General features: G+C 49.1%; 1 protein-coding gene across 20 annotated transcripts in view; it reads right to left on the bottom strand.

Moving 5' to 3' along the window:
• Nucleotides 1-21,521, bottom strand: part of PTPRF (protein tyrosine phosphatase receptor type F) — a 378,483-nt gene that overhangs the window by 60,758 nt on the left and 296,204 nt on the right. For 14 of the 20 annotated variants that reach the window (XM_032117430.1, XM_032117429.1, XM_032117435.1 and 11 more), the window contains 5 exons: nucleotides 13,163-13,432; nucleotides 9,898-10,479; nucleotides 9,204-9,337; nucleotides 8,091-8,235; nucleotides 2,597-2,902 (listed from right to left, as the gene is read on the bottom strand). In XM_032117430.1, the coding sequence (XP_031973321.1) occupies nucleotides 2,597-2,902; nucleotides 8,091-8,235; nucleotides 9,204-9,337; nucleotides 9,898-10,479; nucleotides 13,163-13,432 (1,437 nt within the window). The remainder of the gene's footprint in view (nucleotides 1-2,596; nucleotides 2,903-8,090; nucleotides 8,236-9,203; nucleotides 9,338-9,897; nucleotides 10,480-13,162; nucleotides 13,433-21,521) is intronic. The other 6 variants (XM_032117441.1, XM_032117444.1, XM_032117446.1 and 3 more) reach the window with 1 other exon arrangement.

The raw sequence follows: 21,521 nt of genomic DNA, 5'->3' as shown, positions 1-21,521 counted from the left end.
GACCCACCTATCCCTCTCATCTCCAGCAACAGGGGAGCAAGGAAGAATACAAGAATATAGCAAAATATAAAGAATACAGTGACTCCCTGCTGCTCAGGGTGACCTGGGGCACAGGCAAGGGTTTTGAAGCCTTCTTTGCCTCTTGCCTGACACAGCACCTCCTCTCAGACCCATCTAAATGCAGTCCAACAGTCCCATGCAGCACGACTGGGTGCTGAGCCTGTTTTTGCAGGGAGCCCTGGTACCTGCCACCAGCCAGAGCGCACACGTGCTCTTCCCGTGACAGTGAGAGGTTAATGAGGGGGAAAAGCACCATCCTAAAACAATAACCCAGAGCTCACAGACAGCAGTCACTGAACTCAGCCAGATAAAGGGGCCTGTGGGGATTGTGACAGCTCTGGGGACTGTATTTCATGCACGGCTAGCTGAATGCTTTTTGATAATAAAATGAAAAATTACACTGCCCAGAAAATATCAATTTTCTTGCAAGGTGAGGCCCGTTTAAAAATGTATTTATACCCTATTTACCATTTGGAAAAATTACCTCCTTATTACATTTTGCTCTTGCATTGACTGTGACAAAAATGTCAATTCTAAAAAATTAGCTTTTCAGTTGCTCCTGGAAAGCTCCTTCGGCTGAAGCAGCTGGGAGCAGAGGTGTGCACTCTCTGGAGGATACTGATGCTACCCAAATGCCAGGTACCAAGTGAAGAACCTGGGCTTCCTCTTATCACCTCATCTGCAGGACCCTTTTCACCTTTCACTGGCCTGGGAAAATCCAGGGGTTTGGAACCTCATACGCCCCAATTCTCAACACAGCAAGAAATCAGTATTAGGTAATTAGGGATGGATACCTGACAAGCAGACGTAATGAGTATTGCTATTTCAACCAACTAAATGGGAAGAAACGGCTACCCAGCAGGTAAGCACAGTTTTTAAGCTGCACAGCAATTCATTATTCTTCCCCAGATGTCCTTCATAATTGTAGATAATTTAATAAAATAGAGAAAGGAGGAACAGAGCATTTTAGCACCATGAGGCCAACTCAAGGTATGGGAATGGAGGAGGCTGTGCTTGAACAGTTACCCCCTTCTGCCTGGAGCAGCCTATGCTGTAATCCACAATTCACTTAGTGCAGTGACCTTGCACAAGCCATGGGGCTCTCCTGCCCTGGCAAGGCACCTGCCCACACACACAGCTGGGAGTCCAAGCGGAAAACATGATCCTCCCTGAGAACCAGACAGAAGCTGTGTGTCAAGCTCTGCTGGCACGAGAAGGTGGGAGGTCTTGGCAGGACATGGTATGGGGATGTTGCAGGGACACAAAAAGATGTGAATGTGAGCAGATCACAGTGTTTCGAGGAACTCTGTCCTACTCCACTATGGGAAGTATGTGCTGCATCTGAGATCCAAACAGGCAAAGTTCTATTTGTTTTCAGACCACAGTTTAGCATTTCTCATTCCTTCATCATGGGTATCTACTGAGCATCAGCATGTCAGAGGAATACAAAATCACTCCTGACAGCTAAGCTGGAATGTCCAACCACGGTGCCCAAAAACTAACTGAGAGAGCTTGTTGCGACATTTCTGGGCTAACAGCTTCCCCTGGGCTACAACTCTGCCAAATGAGAACTGAAGCAAACAATACAGGCAGCAGGACACACACAGATGTGCTTGCCAGCCCACAAACGCAGTCAGCAAGCATTCCCAGATGCCACTTCCAGAGCCATGGAGACATGGGGGACAGTGGCAGCCCATTTAGGGAAACTGTAACATGTCTGGTTTCAATTTCCTGCACTGATTGGGCAATGCAGAGATCATGCTTTCTTTGCCTGGACGCTCCATCTCTTTCTTCTCCCATCAAATCTGCAGCTTTCTTGGGTCAGCATGAAGCCATGGAAGCTCCTACTGTCATCCTGAGCTCTGGCTGTTTCAAAGGAAATGGCTTAAATCACGATGACATAACTGACAGCCCTGCTAATACAATGCAATTTCTCTTTAAAGCTGTCATATCCAGTAAAGTGCTCTGTACGTGTGGTATTCTGACTCTTGAGTGGAAGAGCAGCTTTATATAAGCTGTGGCTGGCCTGGAAGCTGGAGCAGGAAGCAGCTTTCCTGCAGTATCTCCAACTTTCAAATGGATTGCTTTCCCCCTCTTTAGTTTGCTGGATTTCAAGTCAACAAGTAAACTTTAAGTCCTGATCTCACAAGAGAAGCCTTTGGCTGGGAGAGCTCATTTTACCTTCAATAAAAAGGAATCCACCACCACCCACTATAAAACCACAACGGAAAGCAGAGCAATGCCTCCTCACATGCACAGGAAGCACTGCTGATACAAACAAGACCCTAAGGGACCATGATGGGATACCTGACACAGCCTGAAGGCAGAGCAAGGGCCAGCAAAACAATTCCCCAACCCCACTCCAGGGCACCTGTTGAGACCCACTCCCTGGAGCATTGCTCCTGACAGCCTCTGGCCCTGCTTGAAAGGCAGATCAACGTCCCTGCTCCCTTTCCCCCCCCTTTCCAGCAACTCAGCTAGGAGAGTCCTGGTTAACCCATGGCAGTAGCTGAAGGAGCTGTTCAGTAGCACCTACCATCCTCGTCAGTGCGCACGTGCACGGGGATGCTCTGTGGTCCTGGCCCCACATCGGTGTGAGCCCTTACCCACACCTTGTACTCGGTCCATTTCTCCAGGTCCTTGATCTCCCAGCTGGAATGCTCCCGTCCAATGCCATCCACCACATGCTTGGTGATGTCATCTCCTTCCACTGCCTGGTAGGCAATGGAGTACTGGGTGATGACCCCATTGCGGCTCTGGGCGGGCGGTGGCACCCAACTTACCCGGACGGTGGTGGAGCTGGTGCTTACACACTCGACTTCTTGGGGTGGGGCAGAGGGGGCTGGGGACAAATAAATGAAGTGGGGAGATGAAGGGAAATGAATGGAAGGACAAACCAAAATGCACAGGGAACTTTTACCCAGCCAACAGAACACTGAACACACACATGGACAACTGCCTGCCATCCTCACAGATCATCAAAAATGGCACTGGGAGGGCAGTTTGTATTTGAAGGCCAGATGAAAAACATGGAGATGGAAGTGCTGTTCTGCATCAGAGAAAACCTTTTCCCAAAGCAGTTCTGGACGCTCACTTTACCAAACACAACAAATGGCAGTAAGGGAAGGGGAGAGTGTGGAGGGTGCGAGAGAGAGTGGTAGGGAGAAGAAAGATGCTTTCAGTGAAGATCTGAAGCAGATGGAAACCAGAAGAGGTAGGAAGCTGCAGAAGGCAAGAGCGGCAGAAGGGAAGCTCACACACCAGATTGCAGGAAGGCTTGTGAAAACTGACTCCTAGACAAGCGGAGGAAACAAAAGCAGATAAGGAAAGAAGGTGACTGAGGTTGGAGGTAGTTTGTTCTGGTGGGGTTTAAAACCATGACCATCAGCTGTAAGCTGCATCCTAACCAGGTGGGAGCCAGGCACCATGTGGGAACAGCAGATAATGTGGTTGTGTTGCTTTGCACATGTCCTCGGAATCTGGGACTGAATGTTTCATGCCTGCCACATTGGTTACCTGCCTCAGTAGCTTCCTGGCCTATGGATTTGTACAGTGCAAGGTAAGCAGGTCTTGCCCTCTCCCAGGCAAAAAAGCACCTGCAGTTTGCATTAACTTCTAAGCCCTGGCAATGCTAACTGTCCACAGGGGGAGGAGTGGGATCCAGGCAACCGTTGCTTCTCATTGGGATCAGGGTAAGTCTCTCCACACAGCACACTGGGGAAGAGCAGCAAAACGAATCTGGGGGGGGGGGGTGGGAAGAGGGATCAGGAAAGGAGAGATGACCTGGACAAAGCAAAGCAGGACATCCAGGACATCTGCCTGGTTCTTTCCCTTCTCCAGCCTTGCAAAACTGCTGTCTGGCTCCAAGAGGGCTCTGGCAGCATGGGAGCCCTCTCATGGCAGCATCAGCCCCCTGTCATTTGGCCTCACTGCCCCGGGATGCTGCAGACAGCATGCTTGCACAGAAGGCAAGAGTGGAAGTCTGGAGAAGGAAAAGAGCCCACATAGTCAGGGAAGGAACAAGGGACACAGGTCCATCCCTGGGTGCTCATCTAGAAGGAAACAGCCCTAAGCAGAGGGGGCAGAGCATCATCACCAAAAAAAAAGCACACAGTTTCCCTAAGACTAGAAAGCTGTTTGGCCAAGCAATAATGGAGTACACCAAGTATCTTGCTTTGCCATGGCAGGTGAAAGGCAGCTTCCATTCTTCACTGCACACAGAAACCTAGAAATGCCTGAAAAAAGACTGCTGCCCTTCCCCATGCTCCAGTCCTTGCAGCCACCAGTGCAGCAGAGCCAGCCTTCCAGGGGCACAGGGACAACCCTGCCTGCTCACTGCCTGTGCAAAGGTGAACACAACCTACATCGGTCCACATGGCAGCAAGGACCTCAGGTAATTCAAGCTCAGAAATGGTGCCTTAGCTTTGCTCGGCACAGGTTGGCATTGGCAGAAGACCTGGGAAAGCAGAGGGCAGCAGGACCTCCCAATGCCCTGGTGACCTCTGCTTGCTGGGAACAAGGCCCAGTTGCCTGCAGAAACTGTTGCAGACTGCATGTAACTTTGAATGCCGACTTCTGTGCTCAGAGAGCAGGGAACATTTCGGATGCCTGGAGAGATGAAAGATGAAGGAGAGTTAAGTACTGATGGAGCTGGAAGAGACAATGCTCGCACTATCAGGCTGCTGATTGGGAGCTACATCGGAAGAAAGGGAAGTCAAAGCAATGTGTGGAAGCAAACAGTTGCCTATGTGAGGGAGGCAGCACAGGATCAGCCCTGCCATCTGGTATAGTGAAAAGGGAGCAGGGGTAAAAAGTGAATCCTCACACTCTTTTGGTTAATCAGCAGAGAAGTGACAGGGAAGAGAGTAGGAAGATACAGCACCAAAGCAACACCTACAGTGGAGGGCATAATGTAGACAAAGTGCCTGGTGGCATCCTTCAGACAAGACAGGTGAGACACAAGGAGCTTGGCAAGCCTTTCCTCTGCCACTGTCTACAGACAGGCCCTTCACAGAAGAGACTTGCTTTGACAGAAGCTCCACAGCTTCCCTTGGGATGCAGCAGTGAGTTTGTTCTCCAGCTTTGGATGATAGTGTGGGCAAGTCAAAAGTTGGCTGTTGACTGGGTAAGAGTCACACATATGATGTGTAAGGCAAAAACTCAGATTAACACTTAAAGAAAGCAAAATAAAACTTGGTAACATGAGCAGGATCAACTTAAAATGCATAAGGAGTCGAAGTGTCCCTCCTGGGGCCAGCAAAGAGCAGACTGGGTGGCCAGCATGCACCCACACATGCAGATGTACCCCCACACACACTGTGCAAACCTCTGCTGCCTCCAGGCTACTCACAACAGCCTCCCCTGATGGCCCACGGCAACTCTGTGCACCCATCCAACCCACCTGCTCCTTAGCCTAGGAAAAAGGGAGACTCAGGACCCACCTTAGTATTTCAAGGGAGAACAGCATTTTAATGCTGAGGCCTAATGGGCACAGAGCTGCTGCTTCTCTCACATCATTCTGCTTGCCTGAGGCACTGCAGACTCCTGGAAAACTCCCCCGTGCTGTTCAGACCCTCAAAGCAGCACTGCTTGTACTTTTTGCAGGGTGCCCCAGAAGTAAGTGAGCAGCTTAGCAGGAAAGACAGCCTAGAAAGCAGCTGCCTGGTCAGGAGATGAGGTCTCAACTGTGCTGCTGAAGGGTGCAAAGGGGCATTGCCTCCCTCTGGCCTTCCCAGACAAGCATCCCTACTACTCCTGAGCAGGGGTGCCACAAGAAGAGCAAGACCAAATCCTTCTCCAGCCCACTAGTGAGTCATTAGTGATGATGGCCCTCCTACCTTCCCCATGACTGGTTTGTCAGGGACAGGAATAGACACTGAAGTGAGGCTTTTTGGAAAGCAGGAGTCTGACTGCTCCTGCAGTTTGTGTCCCACCTGAACATGTCAAGCTCCATAATCTAACAGCCTTTCTCAGGGTAACCAGATGAAAAAGTGCAGGAAGGAGACCAATTTGAAGCTGGGAGCTGTTGTGTTTCTAGATTAGTGAGTTGTAAGGCCAAAGGGGACCAATCCAACCATCTAATACAAAGTGTTGCTACGTAAAGACCAAAGTATTTCTGGAAGTTGTGCATCGTGCACACAACTTCTGCCAAGGTAAAGCACAGCTTTCTGAAAGACCTACTTGATTTTGAGCCCCCCAGTACCCAAGGCTCCACCCTGCATTGGGACTGTTCAGACAGTGGTTTGTCACCCTCACTGAACAGCTCAGCAGTAACTGCCAATGGCTTCTGTCATAGAATAGAATGCCATCAGAAATCTTTTTAAGTAGGGGCCTGTAAACCAAGACCCAGGTCACTTCTTGGATCAATCCACGGACCCTTAGGTCCTTTAGTGTGAGGAGGGCTTCACTGGTCAAACCAAGAAACTCCTGTGGCTAAAAGCCAAATCTCTTCCAGCCTATGCACGTTTCTCTTACTGAACAGGTATCAGAACCAGTCAGCTACTGCACCACTTGCCAGTGAAGTGACAACCTTAAAACCAGACTGGTGTGAGATTCCCTGTGAGCAGACAACAGGTAGAGTAGGTCATGTTAAGATGTCTGCCTTGATGAGTCCACGAAGCAAACGTTTCTTGTACTTGGACTGTGTGAGACTCTGAAGGACTCATTTATGCATGGAACTGTCTCTGATTAAGTGTGTTCAAGGATAAGAGCATCCACTGATGGAATTAATTTACATGGCTGAAGAGTTACTTCAACCTTTGCCTATCAATACAAAAGCTATCTGAAACAGGTATACAAATCCCCACATTCAGAATCTGTTCAGTGTTCAAATGTTTATAACTGCATGATCTGAACCCTTCTCAATTTTCATACCTGTCTATTGTGCAGCTCTAAGACACCACTAGCTCACTTAACAAGGTGGAGGAGTGCCTGGGACTGGTATGTTAATGAAGCTCAGTTTTCCTCAAAGAGAAGGTCATTCTAAAAGTGAGCAGAGCTGCTCTTCCCTGCCAGAGCTCCCTTTCTAATGGCCATCTCACAGTCCTGGTTGCTGTGCATGCTGCTGCCCTCCCTGCAGGGAAGGCTGGCTGCCTGTGCCAACTGCTCACTCCACATAGCGCGTAAATCCCAGACAGACGGTGCTAACAGAAATGTCTTTTTTCCCCCCTTTTAATGCTCTTTGCATAATGGCAAGCCCAAAAATCATTAGTGAAAACGAGCTTATCGCAGGGCCCTTTGATAGCCCTAATCTGCTTATGCGCAGCACTTTGAGCTGCCAATCAGAGCAGTGCAAACTCCCGCTCTGTGATCACACAGGGCAGAGCCAGGATGAAAGTGATATTGCCTGGGTCACCTCATTATTGAGCCTCTCTGTTAACTCAACTGCAGCTTGTTCTGGTTTCCCCCAGCACTACAGTCCCAGAAGCAGCAGCCTCACTTGCTCATGCAACCCTGGCAAACAGCCACTTTTCCAAAATGACTCCTCCAGCTGTCTGACAGCCACAGACACACCTGGCCTCACAGGATGCCTCACCTTGCAATCAACTGTATGGACCAGGGCTGGACTCCTGTGTGAGCAAGGCAGCTGGGACGGGGAGGGAAGGGATGAAAATCCAATGGTTTGGACACAGTCACATTTAGAGCCAAATACCCATATGCTGCCTGTCCAGACAGCTTGTCTGCATGGGAGTAAATTCATAGAGATGCACAAACCCACTCAAATCAATCTCTCCAAAGCAATTTCCCAGCCTGTTTTACTCCTCCATCAGTTTTTATGAATCTAACCTTAGGGAAAGACAGTATGATCAAAGGGACACGAAGAAACAACTTACCCCTTGGGTGCACCCACTCTGCCAAAGAGCCCTGATCCAAACCCCAGCTGACTTTCCCCATTACTCCCTTTAGCAAACTGCAAGCCAGCATCCCTGCAAACCCACAAGGGCAGAGGCATCGGGCTTCTCCGTGCCCAGGTGATGGAAACTGGACTGTTTGTGCTTTGCCTTCAGCAGCGTTCAACGTCAGACACTTACTGGATTGGGCAGTTCTGGCTTCGACTGTGGGGGTGTAAACTCCTACCCCCAGCTCTGAGCGGGCACCCAGACGGAACTTATACAATGTGTCCGGTTTGAGACCTTCCACAGCATATGAGGAGGTTGGGTCAAACTCCACCTTTTGCTGCCAAAACAAAGGAAACACACATTATTTGATGTAGTTGGAGGACGCAGAAAAGCTGGTGTGCAGCCATTCTGGCCTCACAAGAAGTCACAGCTATGCTGCCAAACCTGCCTGCAGTCCTGCAGGACTCCAAGGCATCAAGCTTCCTGGGTGACACACGAGGACTCTGCAGGGAAACAGACCTCTGCCACAGCCAGGCTACATTGCCTGGTATCCAGACTGCACTCACTGGCCTGACAGCTTTGTGGGAATGCTGGGTCCAGCCACACAAGTTCAGACAAAGGGTACAGGACACATGAGTTTGTTTTCTCCCAGCAGACAATGTATTGCCTGTGAAACAGAGTAAAGCCCTGTAGCAGTTGAGATCTCTAATGCACCAAAATACTGCTTGGTAAAGGGCTTGTTTTGCTGACACTTCACCTGAAGGGCACTTATTTTTGGCAGCTCTTATGTCACTATAATATGAGGAGAGGGAGAGGACCATGGGACACTGTGATGCTGTCATGGCACAATTCTTGGTATGCTGTCTTGAAGCCGTTGATGTACTTTGAACTGGACTTCCTTTAAGGACATGCACTAAATGTGAAAGGGCTCTCTCTAGGCCACCTTCAATCTGCTTTGTACATGTAACCAGTCCTGGGGCCAGGGACAGATATTGGAGGCCATTTCAGACCTGCCCAGAAGTGCTACTGTTTAGAGGCACCAGCAGTAAGCATGCCTCAGGGAGGCTGTCATGGCATTCTGAGCCTTTCCAGTCCTAAACCAGTCACTAGGTACTTTGCTGGCATCAACAAGCACTGCTGAGGTCACTTGAACAGAAACCAGATTGCCATGTTCGTATTTCACACCACTGTGGCAGAAGAAACACAAAGAAACACTCCTGTTACCACCCTGGCTCAAGCCCACACCCTTCCCAAGCTGATGAATTGCCATGTCCAGCTCCAAGACCTGCCAGGCAGGATCCTCACCTGAGTGCCATCCTCCCCTTCCCAGTACAGCAGCTCATATTTAGTAATGCGTTCCTGAGAGGTGGGCAGCCAGGTCAACAGGATGCGGGTATCAGACTCTGCTTCTGCCTGGAAGTCAGCTGGCTGGGCAGGAACTGGGGAACAAACACAGGGTTAGTGCCAGAAGAAGGGAGAAGGATCGCATGACTTTGCAAAGTCAGCGTTTCACCTTGTGAGGATCCTCCTTAATTTCTGCCAGAACCTCCCTTCTCCCCTGTACTGTACTCTTAGAACATCCCAGGCCACAAGCAAACACCTCTATCACTCAGGGAGGTGACTATGAGGATTGTGCTCACTTCCAGACCCTGACTGCATCCCAGATACTTCCTTCCAAACGTGTACTCAAGACTCCAGAAGGGTCCAGCAGTTACACAGGTGCCGACATCCACGTCCAGGACTTTGTGTCACATTTTTAGCCACTGTATCTCAGACAAAACTGTGGGCTGTTAGTTGTACAGAGATGGATACCAACTGCCCAGGACAATCTGACAGCTTAAATCCAATGTCTGTGGGGTGGGGATGCCCACCACCTGCTCTGACATGCAATCATTTGAGCACCAAGCGCAGTTGTGATGCCTGGTGCAGGTCAGACACTCAGCTGAGCCGCACACTGCTGGGATGGCCACGGAGCCACGCTGCCTCACTCCATACGTACCCCCTTGCTGTGTTTTGACCTGGATGATGTCCGAGGGGGGCCCGTCGCCCACCGAAGTGAAGGCCAGGACGCGGATGCTGTAGGTGGTGCCTGTGATGAGGCTGCCCACGGTGGTGAAGTGGCTGTCGTCAGTGTTGTGTTTCTGCCACATGCTCAGAGGCAGGTGGGGGTCGGTGGTGTAGTACACGCGGTACCCTCGGATCTGTCCGTTGGGCTCCTCCGGCTGCTCCCACCGGACCAGCATGGTGCTGGCGCTCAGCATCCGTGCCTGGACTTTGAGGGGAGGACTTGAAGGAGCTTGTTCTCCTGTCCGGGCCTCGACCAGTTCACTGGGGGGACCCCTGCCAATGTTATTGACTGCGATGACCTGGAACTCATACTCTGAGAAGGGGCTGAGCCCACCTATGCTATAGCGGGTTGTTGCCACACCATCCACCTCCTGGAACTGGCCCTCCAAGGATTTGGGCTTGTACTGGATGACGTAATATGAAATGGGGTCAGAGTTGCCCGAATCCCAGGTGAGGGTCACACTGGTAGCTGTCGTTTCAGTCACTAATGGCTCTGTTGGAGGTTTTGGCAGTGCTGCAATTGGAAGGCAGAGAAGTGTGATTTAAATAATTCAGTCATCTCAAACCTTGCAATGTGCACAGGGATAAAAACGGAGCTGCCACCTCCCATTAACATTCTTCTTTAAAAGGCAGAAATCATTTCATACTCTATAACATGCATTTTTATATTACCGTATATTGCTTGAAGTGGTTCTTAATGGAAGGATAAACAGAGCAATCATGTTATTAGATGTGCTTGACGCACTTACCAGCAGCAGGCTAAATAAAAGTAATTCAACGGGGATGCAGGAATGTTTCTGTCATGGGGGGTTCACCTGGCAGTGGGAAGGTGCTGGCTGGGCTGGGCTGGGTTGGGCTGGCTCCAGAAGCCAGGTGCACAGCTGATTTACAAAGGGACACAGGAAGGCAATCAGCGCACCTAAGTAATCTGGAGTTATGCTCTTGCTTCCAGAAAGGCAGTAGCTTAGGCCATAGGGAGCTCATGGACAATGCTGTTAGAAGGGTTGATGGGGCAATGCTTTGTAAGTATTACAGTACATGCAGGAGAAATACAGCCAGAGAAATTACCAACTTTCATATCCATTATTTCACTGGGTCGTGTGTCAAACTGCAACCAGACAATAAACTGTTACACAAGAACTCAGTGACAATGACACCTCTGAAGTGTTAATGAGAATGCGACTACTGCAAGCAAACATATCCAGATTTGCCATTTTACCACAAGAACAAAGAAAAAGAATGAGTGTTCATGAGAGACATTTGCAGAGTACACAAATACTTTAGGACAATGACTGAATTACAGTCTATAGTAAGTTTAAACATCCTACAAACCACTCTAAAGTCATTAGTGACTTGTGATACAGCCGTGCTTGACAAGGAACTAGGGAAAATGCTCAACCCAAATTAAGATCCTTAAGTATTGCATTCTTTGGCAAAGCCATCAGGTTTCTAGTTTCCACGTGGTTCAGCTGAGAGAGGCAAGCTCCTTAGCACAGGGTGTGCCTGCTCTGAGTGCCAGAGAGAATGCCTTCTCCAGTGCTACTGCAACCTGAATACTGAGAAGATCGTCAGGGGCTGAACTGGCATGGGAGGGGAGGGCATACAACCCACAGCCAGACACCCCACCACTACCCATGGAGGACGCAGGGAGGGGCAAACCCAACCTGCACGATATTATGGCCTGAAGAAACGTATTTCCTACAGCATCCTAGAAACTGGCAGCCTCCCTCAGGCTTTCAAGGACAAATGAAACTCCCTTTCTTTTCAAGAGCCACAAGTTTGACTCGACAGCTTTTGGGTGTGCAGCCTCCATGTGAGCAAGGGGCAGGTCTGGTACTTCCAGCGTCCTTAAGTGCAATCAGTTCTGTGTCATCTTGCTTCTCCTGTCTGCGCTGCAAATGGTCTGCTTGCCAGCAAGTACAGGAGAGGCAGCACTGGGTGAAGGAGTTTGGGATGGAAGCAGTAAGATATCCAGAGTAAAGGTGTAGAAAAAGCAGATGGGGACACAAGGAGGAAGGTGAAGGGCTAAAGGAGCTGAGCAGATTGCTCCCTGTCCTGAGGCATCATGTCAACCAGGGAGGGCATGAGACAAAGTCATCCCAGCTACGAAGAGGTAAATGCTGGGAACCATCAGTGCAATCGTGCAGTTCCCACCTCTTCCCTCCAAGTCCAAACCACCATCTCATCATGGCTCTTTTTTCCATACACCCTTGTGTATCTACTACAGCGAGGCAACCACTGTGCTCTGTATGAAAAAAGAGGCTGGAAAAGGTACTGACCAGCAGGTGTTCTGAGTAAAGGGAGCTGGGTGTGGCTAAGGTTAAAAGCATCCTCTGACTAGCCAAGAGGATTTGCTGTTATCTCCAGGTCAGAGAGGGCTAACACTCAATTCTGTGATTTGTTCAAGCAGCAACTCTGTGCTGAAGGTGTCCTTAGTGCAGGAAGGGGCCTGCAAGAACAGACAGACTCAAAAGATGACATATCTATGGTAATCTGAGTTACAAATCAACTGCAAGCAGAGAAGGAAAGGGATACTGCGGATCTGACAGGCCCCAGATGGGAAAGGCAGGACACCTTCAGCCTCCTATTAGTGGGTGGGCTATTGGTTAGCAATCAAAAAGAACGTCCTCTTTGGGGCAAAGCTACCTGTGAAATGTCAGCAGAAAGCCTGGCTGAAGGACAGCAACACAAGAAAAAGAAAGGGAAAGAGGCAGAGCAGTAAGGGAAGACATTTACTGATGATTATGTAACAATTTTCAAATGAACACATACAGCTCCTCCCTGCAGGGAGGGAGAATGCTCATTTTGTTGAGGCCCACGGACACTTCAAATTGCCGGGATTAACTTTCTTGTCCTACCCTTACTGCAAGAAGACATCTCTGAGCAAACAGCACTCTGACTGCAGACATCCACAGACCCTGTCCCAAGACAGCCCATTCAACACAGACTCAGTGAGGTTCCCTCGGCCTGATGCAAGCTTGTCTACTATGCCACTTGCAGGGAGAGAGAAAATGACCTTCAAAGCAAATATCATTATACTGTGAGCATGAAAAGACAAAGTTGTGGGTTTGGGAACCTCCTCTGCAAGGTGGAAAAGTCACGGAAGAGTGCAGTTAGTCGGCAGCAGCCAAAAAACTTTGGCAAAGGGCTACATTGTTGAAACCCAAGTAGGAGCACTGCAAGCAATAATTCCTTACCTTTGACAGTGATCTGGGCTGTGGCTTCAATCATGCCAAGGGAAGAGATGGCCACGCAGGTGTAGTTGGCAGACTGCATGATGTTATTCAGTTCCAGAACATTCCTACCGACGGGCATCTCATCTTCTTTGGTCAGTTCCTCCACACCAGCCATCCACTTCACATAGGGCATTGGAGCACCTACTGCCACGCATGTGAGGTTCACGCTCCCCCCAGGCATCACCTCATGGTTGCTCGGAGGGATAGAGAATCGAGGAGCAACACGCCGCACTGAAACAAGGAAGAGACAGCTAGTAGGGTTACAGAACCAGCAGGGAGTACTCAGTTGCACTGTGGGGTACATGAGGGGTGGGCAACATTTTTGCCTATCTATCCCTCAGGACAGATAAAATGAAGTGCAGAAGCTGTTCACTACTTTGCCAAATTGCACACACTTTGCTCTCCTTCCTTAGCCACTGGCATTTTATTAGCAGAACTCATTAAGAGATGGCTCAATCCATTCCCTCCAAACATAGCCTTTTGAAATCATATCACTAACATGAAACATTCCTCCATTTATATTACATCCCTCTAATTAGAGAGCATGCACAAATGCCAGTCACACACTTTGCGCAGGGCCCACTGAAGCTCTGCATAACAGAATCACCCGCTCAATTTGTTAGCTCTGGAGCAAAGCAGCCCATTCCCTAAACCTCACAGGGTTCGGGCAGGGCCAGCAGAAGGGTTTCTTTTTGAATTAGAGCACATGTGCTGCTAAATAAAATATAATTCCTTTCAAAATGTAACTCAGGTTCTACCTTGGCTCAGAAAAAATAGTCACCAGAGCTGCATGACATTGTCAGGGCCTGAAGAGATCACCTTGCTGGGCAGGAGAGAACTAATCCTGACAGATGTGAGATCATACCCATTTTGACAGAAGAGAGCTGGGCTGGCAGAACCTTTCCCACCTTCGTGGCAGCTCTTCGGGAGATGTATTCCTCCTTATTGCATTGCACAGCTTCTCTTCATATCAATCCCTTGCTGGGTATTTCATTCAAGACTTATTTGTAAGCAACTCTCAGCTACAATAAAGCTCTAAAGCTGCCTGCCATATGCATTCCTGTCAGGAAAATGACACTGAGAAATGAGGTCCCTTCTTCAGGGTTAGTGTTATGGGCCTATTTAAGCAAGGGTAGAGAAACAACTGTGCTCGGTAAATCTTTGTCTCCTCTGGGCAAACTCATTTTAGTCTGTAGTTAAAAAGGGAAACTGCTTGAACGTGTCTTGCCCAGTAGCTCTGCTCTCCTCCACTGGAAAGGCAGCCCCCGAGCAGCGGCCGGGGTCACGACTGACCGGCTCCGAGGAGCCTCTCCCTGCCAATTATGCTCCTCCATCAGTGCGCTGGGCTGGCGGGGCAGTGACTGCCACAGCGCTGGGGGCAGGTGGGAATGGGGCAGGAGCCTGAGCAGGGCCAGCTCACAACAGGCCACAGGCACAGCCAGCCCCACGGGCGATGGGGCCTGGGGTCTCACGGCTCTGCTGGCCTGGCTCCTGCCACCGCGGCATCTCCACAGACAGTAAAGCTGCTGACAGCCTCGTGAGCAGCAGAGGTGTCAGCTCCACTTGCCAAGCTGGCTCTCCCCAAATCAAATTTCACTAGTGCTCTCTTTGATGATTCATCCCCAAACCATCAGGATTGCAGAAATAGACTGAACACAGAAGCCCCCACGCTTGCATGTACAACAGAGCTAAGACTCTGTGGTAAATTAGACAATACTGTCAACATCGTGTGTGTACTGCACATTGTCTCAGTGACAAAACAGGGCTCATTAGCTCCTTACCAGACAGGGTTAAGGATAACTTAAGGATAACTTCCTTTGCCTGTTTTTTTTTTTAAAGTATATAAATCCAAAGTCTTGCTGGATGCTTCTTTTAATCAAGTATTAAATCTCAAATCAATACCTACATGAGCAATCACCAATGAAGTGTTACCTGACCGATGGGGCAGTGCTCCCCATATGAGACAGAACTAAAAGTGTACTCAAATGCTATGCAGTTGTGAGAATACAGACTTAACCACTTAACCTGATGGACATGGCAATGGTTCAACATGATGGCATGTATTTCCAACCAAAGCATCCCAGCACCATTCATTAAGAGACAGCTTTATTTTCCAATGAACGTGGCGTTGAATTATTCCAAGTAGAAGCTGTTCAAATTCTGTCCCCATCAAAGGACCAAACCCACCCACCCACGCTGTATTAAAACAGAAAAAAAAAAGCAAACTTTGAGGACAAAGCCATAGGCGTGCACAGAGCACTCACACACATGCACAAGGCAAACAGGCTGGCAGGCACCAGAGGCCACTACAGAGTCAGACAGACAGCAGTGGAAGGGCAGGACAGGGAGAAGGAAGGTGCACAAGTACTCACATACAGGGACCTAGGAAGACAAGACACTGGAGGACACAAGGCCATGCAGAAAGGTGAAAGCCCAGCATGCAGAGATTTTCACTTCCAGCCCTGTGAGACCAGGCACAGCACAGCCTGCTGCAGACTCCCCTGCACCCCACAGTGTCCCCATGTCAAGCACCTGCTTTCAGGGTGCTCCCGGGGCTGTGCGAGTCCCACTGGGGCCGTGTCACCCTTGATGTGTCCTGCAGAGGCAGGGCCTGTGGGGGCTGTGCCTCTCTCCCGAGGAATGTCAGCAGCTGACCACTGCCTGCTCCCCTGCAGGGAGGGGACAGGCACTTCACTGGGGTTGGGGGCCCTGCAGCAGCGCTCTGCAGGGTGACAGGAAGTCATTCTCCCCTGTGTCACACACAAGGGAGCAGTAGAGGTGGTTGGTACGTTCCTGTGCCTAGAGAAGGGATGAATGGCAAGGAAAACTCTCCTGTGGATCAAACAGTACGAGACTCCCTCACCAGCCTTGACACGGGCTGTCCCTCCTGCACACCGCAGCCTGCGGATGCCAGCAAGTTGTGTGGAGCCTCAGCCCTCCAGCCTGGCAACAGATGAGTGGTTAAACAGGCTTCTGTGGTGCATTTCTGCAACCCAGAATGGCTGAGCTGTCTTCCCCTCATTTGCACACCAGCAGAGCTGCTGAGATTGGCTCGCTGCTCCGCACCGGAGAACAGCAGTGCCCAAGGCACCCAGCTGCTAAAAATGGATGCCCTGTGTTGGGGTCAGCTCTCTACATGGGAGGTGGGAGGAGGTCAGGGCAGTGCCTTCGGTAGGAGATCTGGCCCAGACAATGCTCTGTCAGGAGTACGTGCAAAGGAAGGGACGGGCTCCATGAGCCTCCCATCCTCTTGGGGGATAATTGGCAGCTTCTTGTCCCAGTCAGTACGGAGGGAGAAGGGGAGATGCTGTCAGTTAGCATTAGCAAGAGCTGGCACAGCTCTCACAGCAGCTTGCAGAGCACCATCAACACATTCCTCAGGCTCAAGCCAGCGATTTAAGTTGCTTGCTTTTCTAGCGTAAGAGTCTGGTAATAATTTAAATCAGTGTAACTCCTCAAAAAGCAGCATTCTTAGAATTTCTGTCCAATTTACAAGTCAAATCACATGTGTTAGCACAGTCCATGATGCTACCTTAAGTGCTCCAGAAAATAATGTTGTTCTTCATTTTTTGCAGCAATGAAATTTCCCTTTTAATTACAATTTTCTTGACAAGAATTTGCAATAATTTTTTTAATCCTCTTTTTGGATAAGGATCAGAAGAAGGCGGTTTGGAGGTTTTGCAAGAACAGCACAGGGAAAATTGCTGTGAATATTAAAATTATTTCAATGGACAATACTATAATTCAGGGGTTTAGTTAAACCAGCAGACTGTCAAAAATGAGATTCATTATAATTCATCCCGAGAACAAGGCATCATAAGGGCTCTGTGCTGCTCCACTATTCTGCATACCTCCCTGTTGAGAGCATTCCTTAGCAAGCGAAGTGAAGTGAAGTGAAGTGAAACTCAGAGCAGTGAGCAGTGAGTGCAGTGCAACCTGAGCCCATGCCCCGGATCTCACAGGACAGGGAGGAAAGACAGTGTGGAGTCTGGTTCCCCACTCACAGGGGGGATTGCTGGGAGGAAGGAGGGGAGCAAGCAACACTATAGTGAGCCACAAAGGTTGAGAAATGTTAATAATTCAGCATGCATTAACATGCACATTCCTTGCCTTGAGAGCAAAGAGCTTCAATAGATTGTCTGGCTCCTTTCAGCACAGGGGTGTCTGTTTCCCAATGTCTCAGGTTCCCTCCATGGGTGAAGTTACCCCTTTGGAGAACCAGGGACACCCTCCTCCCTGCTGCTGTCTGCAAGAGATGTAGGCTCTAAGCTCAGGGCTCTCAGGCTGATGCTGTTAGTCCCTCTCATGTGCTGAGACACTGCTGGTATCCAGTGAGGCTCTGCTAGAAACACAACAGTGCCAGGAGGACTGCCCAGGCTTCCAAAATCGTGCAGCGCTGCTAGGGAAGGGGAAACTAAATTTCCAAATTTTCCTGCTGGCTGCCTTGGCCACAGTACAGCTGAGCAGATGACAATGCTAACACCCCTCCCTCTGGTTTGCAGAGATCCAGGCACCTCTACTTGCCTGCTCCTGGATTCTGGGTTTCCTTTGAACCATGCCTACCTGGTATCTAATTCTGGGCCTCATCTTTCCCGTTCCATGGCAAGCTCACTGGGTGCTGCCCCATAGTGATGGAGAGCTGTGCTTGTGCTCTGCACACTTCTCTGCTCCTCAGTTCCAGCTGCTCAGGTCCTGCACCACTGTCCTAACATCCTCTCCCCTTTGCTTATCCTTTGCACGAGGGAACAGCAGCCTGAACTCTCTTTTGCTCTGGAGGAGAACTAGGACTGCCTGGTCTGCTGCTCCTCTCCAGTCCTAGCACAGACAAGGACAGTTTGGGGTCTCTGCTCTAACCTCCCAGCTGGGATGAGCAGCAGTGTGTGATGCAGGGGCACATCTTTGAGAGTGTGAGACTGTCCAATTTCAGTACTTGAGCCAGGCAAACTGAAGGATCCCTGGTGCACAGGATGTGTTCTCGCCCTTGCCAGACTGGTAATGTGCCAAAACTCCCACCTTCCTCAGGAACCACCTCCTCCAAGTTGGGAAGGAGTGAATTTAGGAGCTATCCTCAAACATGATCATTGGTCTGCATGGTTTACTCATCTGTAGACACCTTTCATGTTTCCCCAGTGCTATCATTTTACTAAAGGACTACAAATGGAAAGGCAGTTGCTGAAGTCTCACAACCTATTGACAGAACCAACAGCAGGAGAGGAAAAATTGGAACCAGAAAAAAATGCATTTATAGTCTAATCCTGTGCTCAAACAATGCTGTACTATTTATGCTCCCAATGTATCCTTGAGTGCTGACATTTTATAGACAATTTCCAAAACAGGGCCTTGCCATTTTTGGATTATATTTCAGCTATAACTTTTAGGTCTAATTATTTGTGCTGACAACCACATATAAAAGAGGATATATCATTACAGTGGTGCAGCACTGGAGACACATCAGCATTCAGCATACTGACATACTAATAGCAAAGTAAGGGAGAGCAAGATTGTGGAGCTCTGCAATTTGCATTCGATCTCAGAAAATTTCTCTGATGAAAATAACATTAAGGAGGAGAATATGAGAAAAGATCCACTGTATCAAGATAAAATAACTTGTTAATAAATAACCTTGTAGCAGCCACAGAGCAATAATTAAATGCATGAGTTAGCACTACACAGTTTTAAGTAAAGCTGGAAAAACGTAAGATGTAATTATCAGTGCCAAACAAATTATAAGCATGGCAAATCCCAATGGAATATTTAGAAACTAATTTCTGGCTTCACATTAAATATTTGTGTATGTAGGTATTTTTGGTGGAGCGGGAAGGAAGGGTCGACACAAAGAATGAGAAATTCTCCAGTCCTGCTGGCTTATATCCATTCTCAGCTGCCTCCATTCAGCTAAACCATGTGGCTAAAACATTTAAGTGCCCTGTCAAAGGTTTAGTTTCTAGTGGTGTCTCAGCCATCACAGCAGTGCTCCAAATTCACTGAAATCTGGGAAGCTTTGGGCCTTGGCTTTAATTTCTTCTCTTTTTTCCCTTGTTCTCATTTTTCATCATTGTCTTGGGCTGAGGTAATTTTATCCTCTAAAAAATCTATTTTTAGAAGGTAAACAACAAAGGTCCTGTGCCTCAGTACAATCTAAATGAGAGCATGTTCCAGGGAGAGAAACGGGATTGAACTCAGTGTACTGGAACAACTGCTATGACAATTTGTTAAAACTTGTTCCAGTGATGATCGTAAGACAATTCATCCAGCTGCCTGACAGTTTGTGTGAGACAAGCAGGGTCTCCTCCCAGTGCCACCTGGGGGGCAGTGTGAGCAGCCCCTCACCTCCAGTGAGTGTGGAATGACAGACCCCCACAGAACCTGTGCAGTGAAGGGAGTCATCTCTGGAAACTAAATCCGGACTCCTGCCAGAAATTCCAGCTTTCCTCAGCAGGAAATCATGAGTGCCTCGAGCTAGGTCTGGAGCTAGATTTAATTTAAAGGCTGGAGTTGCCTTTCACTAATGTCCTTTATTCACCTCTGGCTCTCTGAGAGCAGCAGGACAGAACAAAGCAAAGCACAAATCAGGTTTTGCTGAGTAGCTACGAGCTCCTGTGCATGTCACCAGGGGCCTCCCCGAGCCATCTTTGGTATGGCTGGGGCCACTGCCAGAGCTCCCTGCTCTCCTGCCAGCTAGATGAAAACCCAGGTCCAGAGAAGAAAGGAGAGGCAGACCTGCTCGTGCAAAGGGCCCTTGTCTGAGCATGGACTGAGCATGGAAAATGGGCCACCCCAGCACAGGGACTGCTGAGGAGCAGAGAAGTTGCCTCAGTGCAAGGGATCTGCATCTCAGCCAGCCCCTGCTGCCTTGTGGCAAGGGAGGGCAGCATGCTTGGTTCTCTTCCAGCTGAGATCAAAAGTAAGCTTTTTGCCTCTAGAGAAAGTTTAAAAACTTTTAAAGCTACAGGAAGAATTGAGGAACCCACTCTCCCTAGCAGCTTGTGAGGGGACTAATCATTCTGATCTCTGCTTCCAAAGACTGCTCTCGATCTCCAGCCAGAAAGCAACAGCAGTTTAGAGGTCTTACACTTGCACCTAGCACAGATAAAGGATTAGAGAAGGACCCCCCACACAGCAGCATGCACTTCTTCCTACTCTGCCTTTGACAAAACTGCCCTGGCTGGTATTTGCATGCAAAGTATATTCTGTACACTTTAAATCTCAAGCAACAAAGGCATGCAAGCAAAGTATCAATGCCATCACGAGTCACAGCAAACAGTAAGCAGATTTCATCAGGCACACTGTGGCTGTGCCTGGAAAGGAGCCAGTCTGCAGGGCCCCCTCCCCGTTTGGGGATGGCTCTCCTCTCCCTACTGGAAAAGTCCCATCTGACGTGGCGTACTGTAGATGGATAAGAAGTGAAAAGGACCAACCTTCTCGCTGATCTGAGAGATGAAAGTTTGTTTTGTTTGATGGCAGAGTGCGATGAAGATGAGGAGGGAATAAAAAAAGACAAGGAAAAACACAGAGAGTAAAAACAGGCCAAGCTTCATCTGTCTGCACACCACTGAAACGACAAGACAAGACTACAGAGGTCAGCCATGACTTCCCACCATGCACACACCACTCCACGCAGTGACAAGAGAGCCACACTCGCACTGCTCTGGCCTGGAGCAGGACCGGCCCCTCCACCTCCCTGACCCACTCAGTGCTCCTGCAGGCAGGGCAGAGGGGACTGCACATCACACACGTCCCCACATGGAGGCTGCTTCAGGGATGGCCCTGCTCTGGGCCAGATGCTGGAAGCACAGACATGTTTACATGTGCAGAACACTCACACACACAGAGCAAAGGACTCCAGCCATCACACAGACTGATGTGCTCTCATACACCCACTCCAGCTACAGAGATGATGGCAAAGGCACTTTAAACCCATTGACCACACACTGGGAAGACCATAAATGTAAATCCGAATTTTATAAAGTATGAAAGAAATGCTCCAAGTGGTGAATCAAAAAATCTTCTACCATGAAGAGCTGCTCCCCCTCTCCAAACAAAGAGCTAAACGTAGCAGAGAGGTATTAGGCAAGTGACAGACATGCGCAGTCTCAGCTGGGCTCGGTTTTGAGAGAGTCTTATTGGTACACTGTGCTGCAAGTGAGAGATGGACAAGAAATCAGAAGGACAAAAACACCCAGAGAATTGAGCAGGTCCCAGTTTTTGTTCCTGCGGGAGAGACAGCAGAAGGTTAGTTGCATTTTCCTTATAGACAAAGGAGATCTTATTTCTCCAGCAGGAGTGACCTCACTCCAGCTACAGATCTGTGGCATACTAG

This window comes from Corvus moneduloides, chromosome 9 (assembly GCF_009650955.1).
Source record: "Corvus moneduloides isolate bCorMon1 chromosome 9, bCorMon1.pri, whole genome shotgun sequence".
Taxonomy (NCBI): domain Eukaryota; kingdom Metazoa; phylum Chordata; class Aves; order Passeriformes; family Corvidae; genus Corvus; species Corvus moneduloides.
The sequence above is the reverse complement of the archived record's forward strand: the minus strand, read 5'-3'. Positions and strand labels throughout refer to the sequence as shown.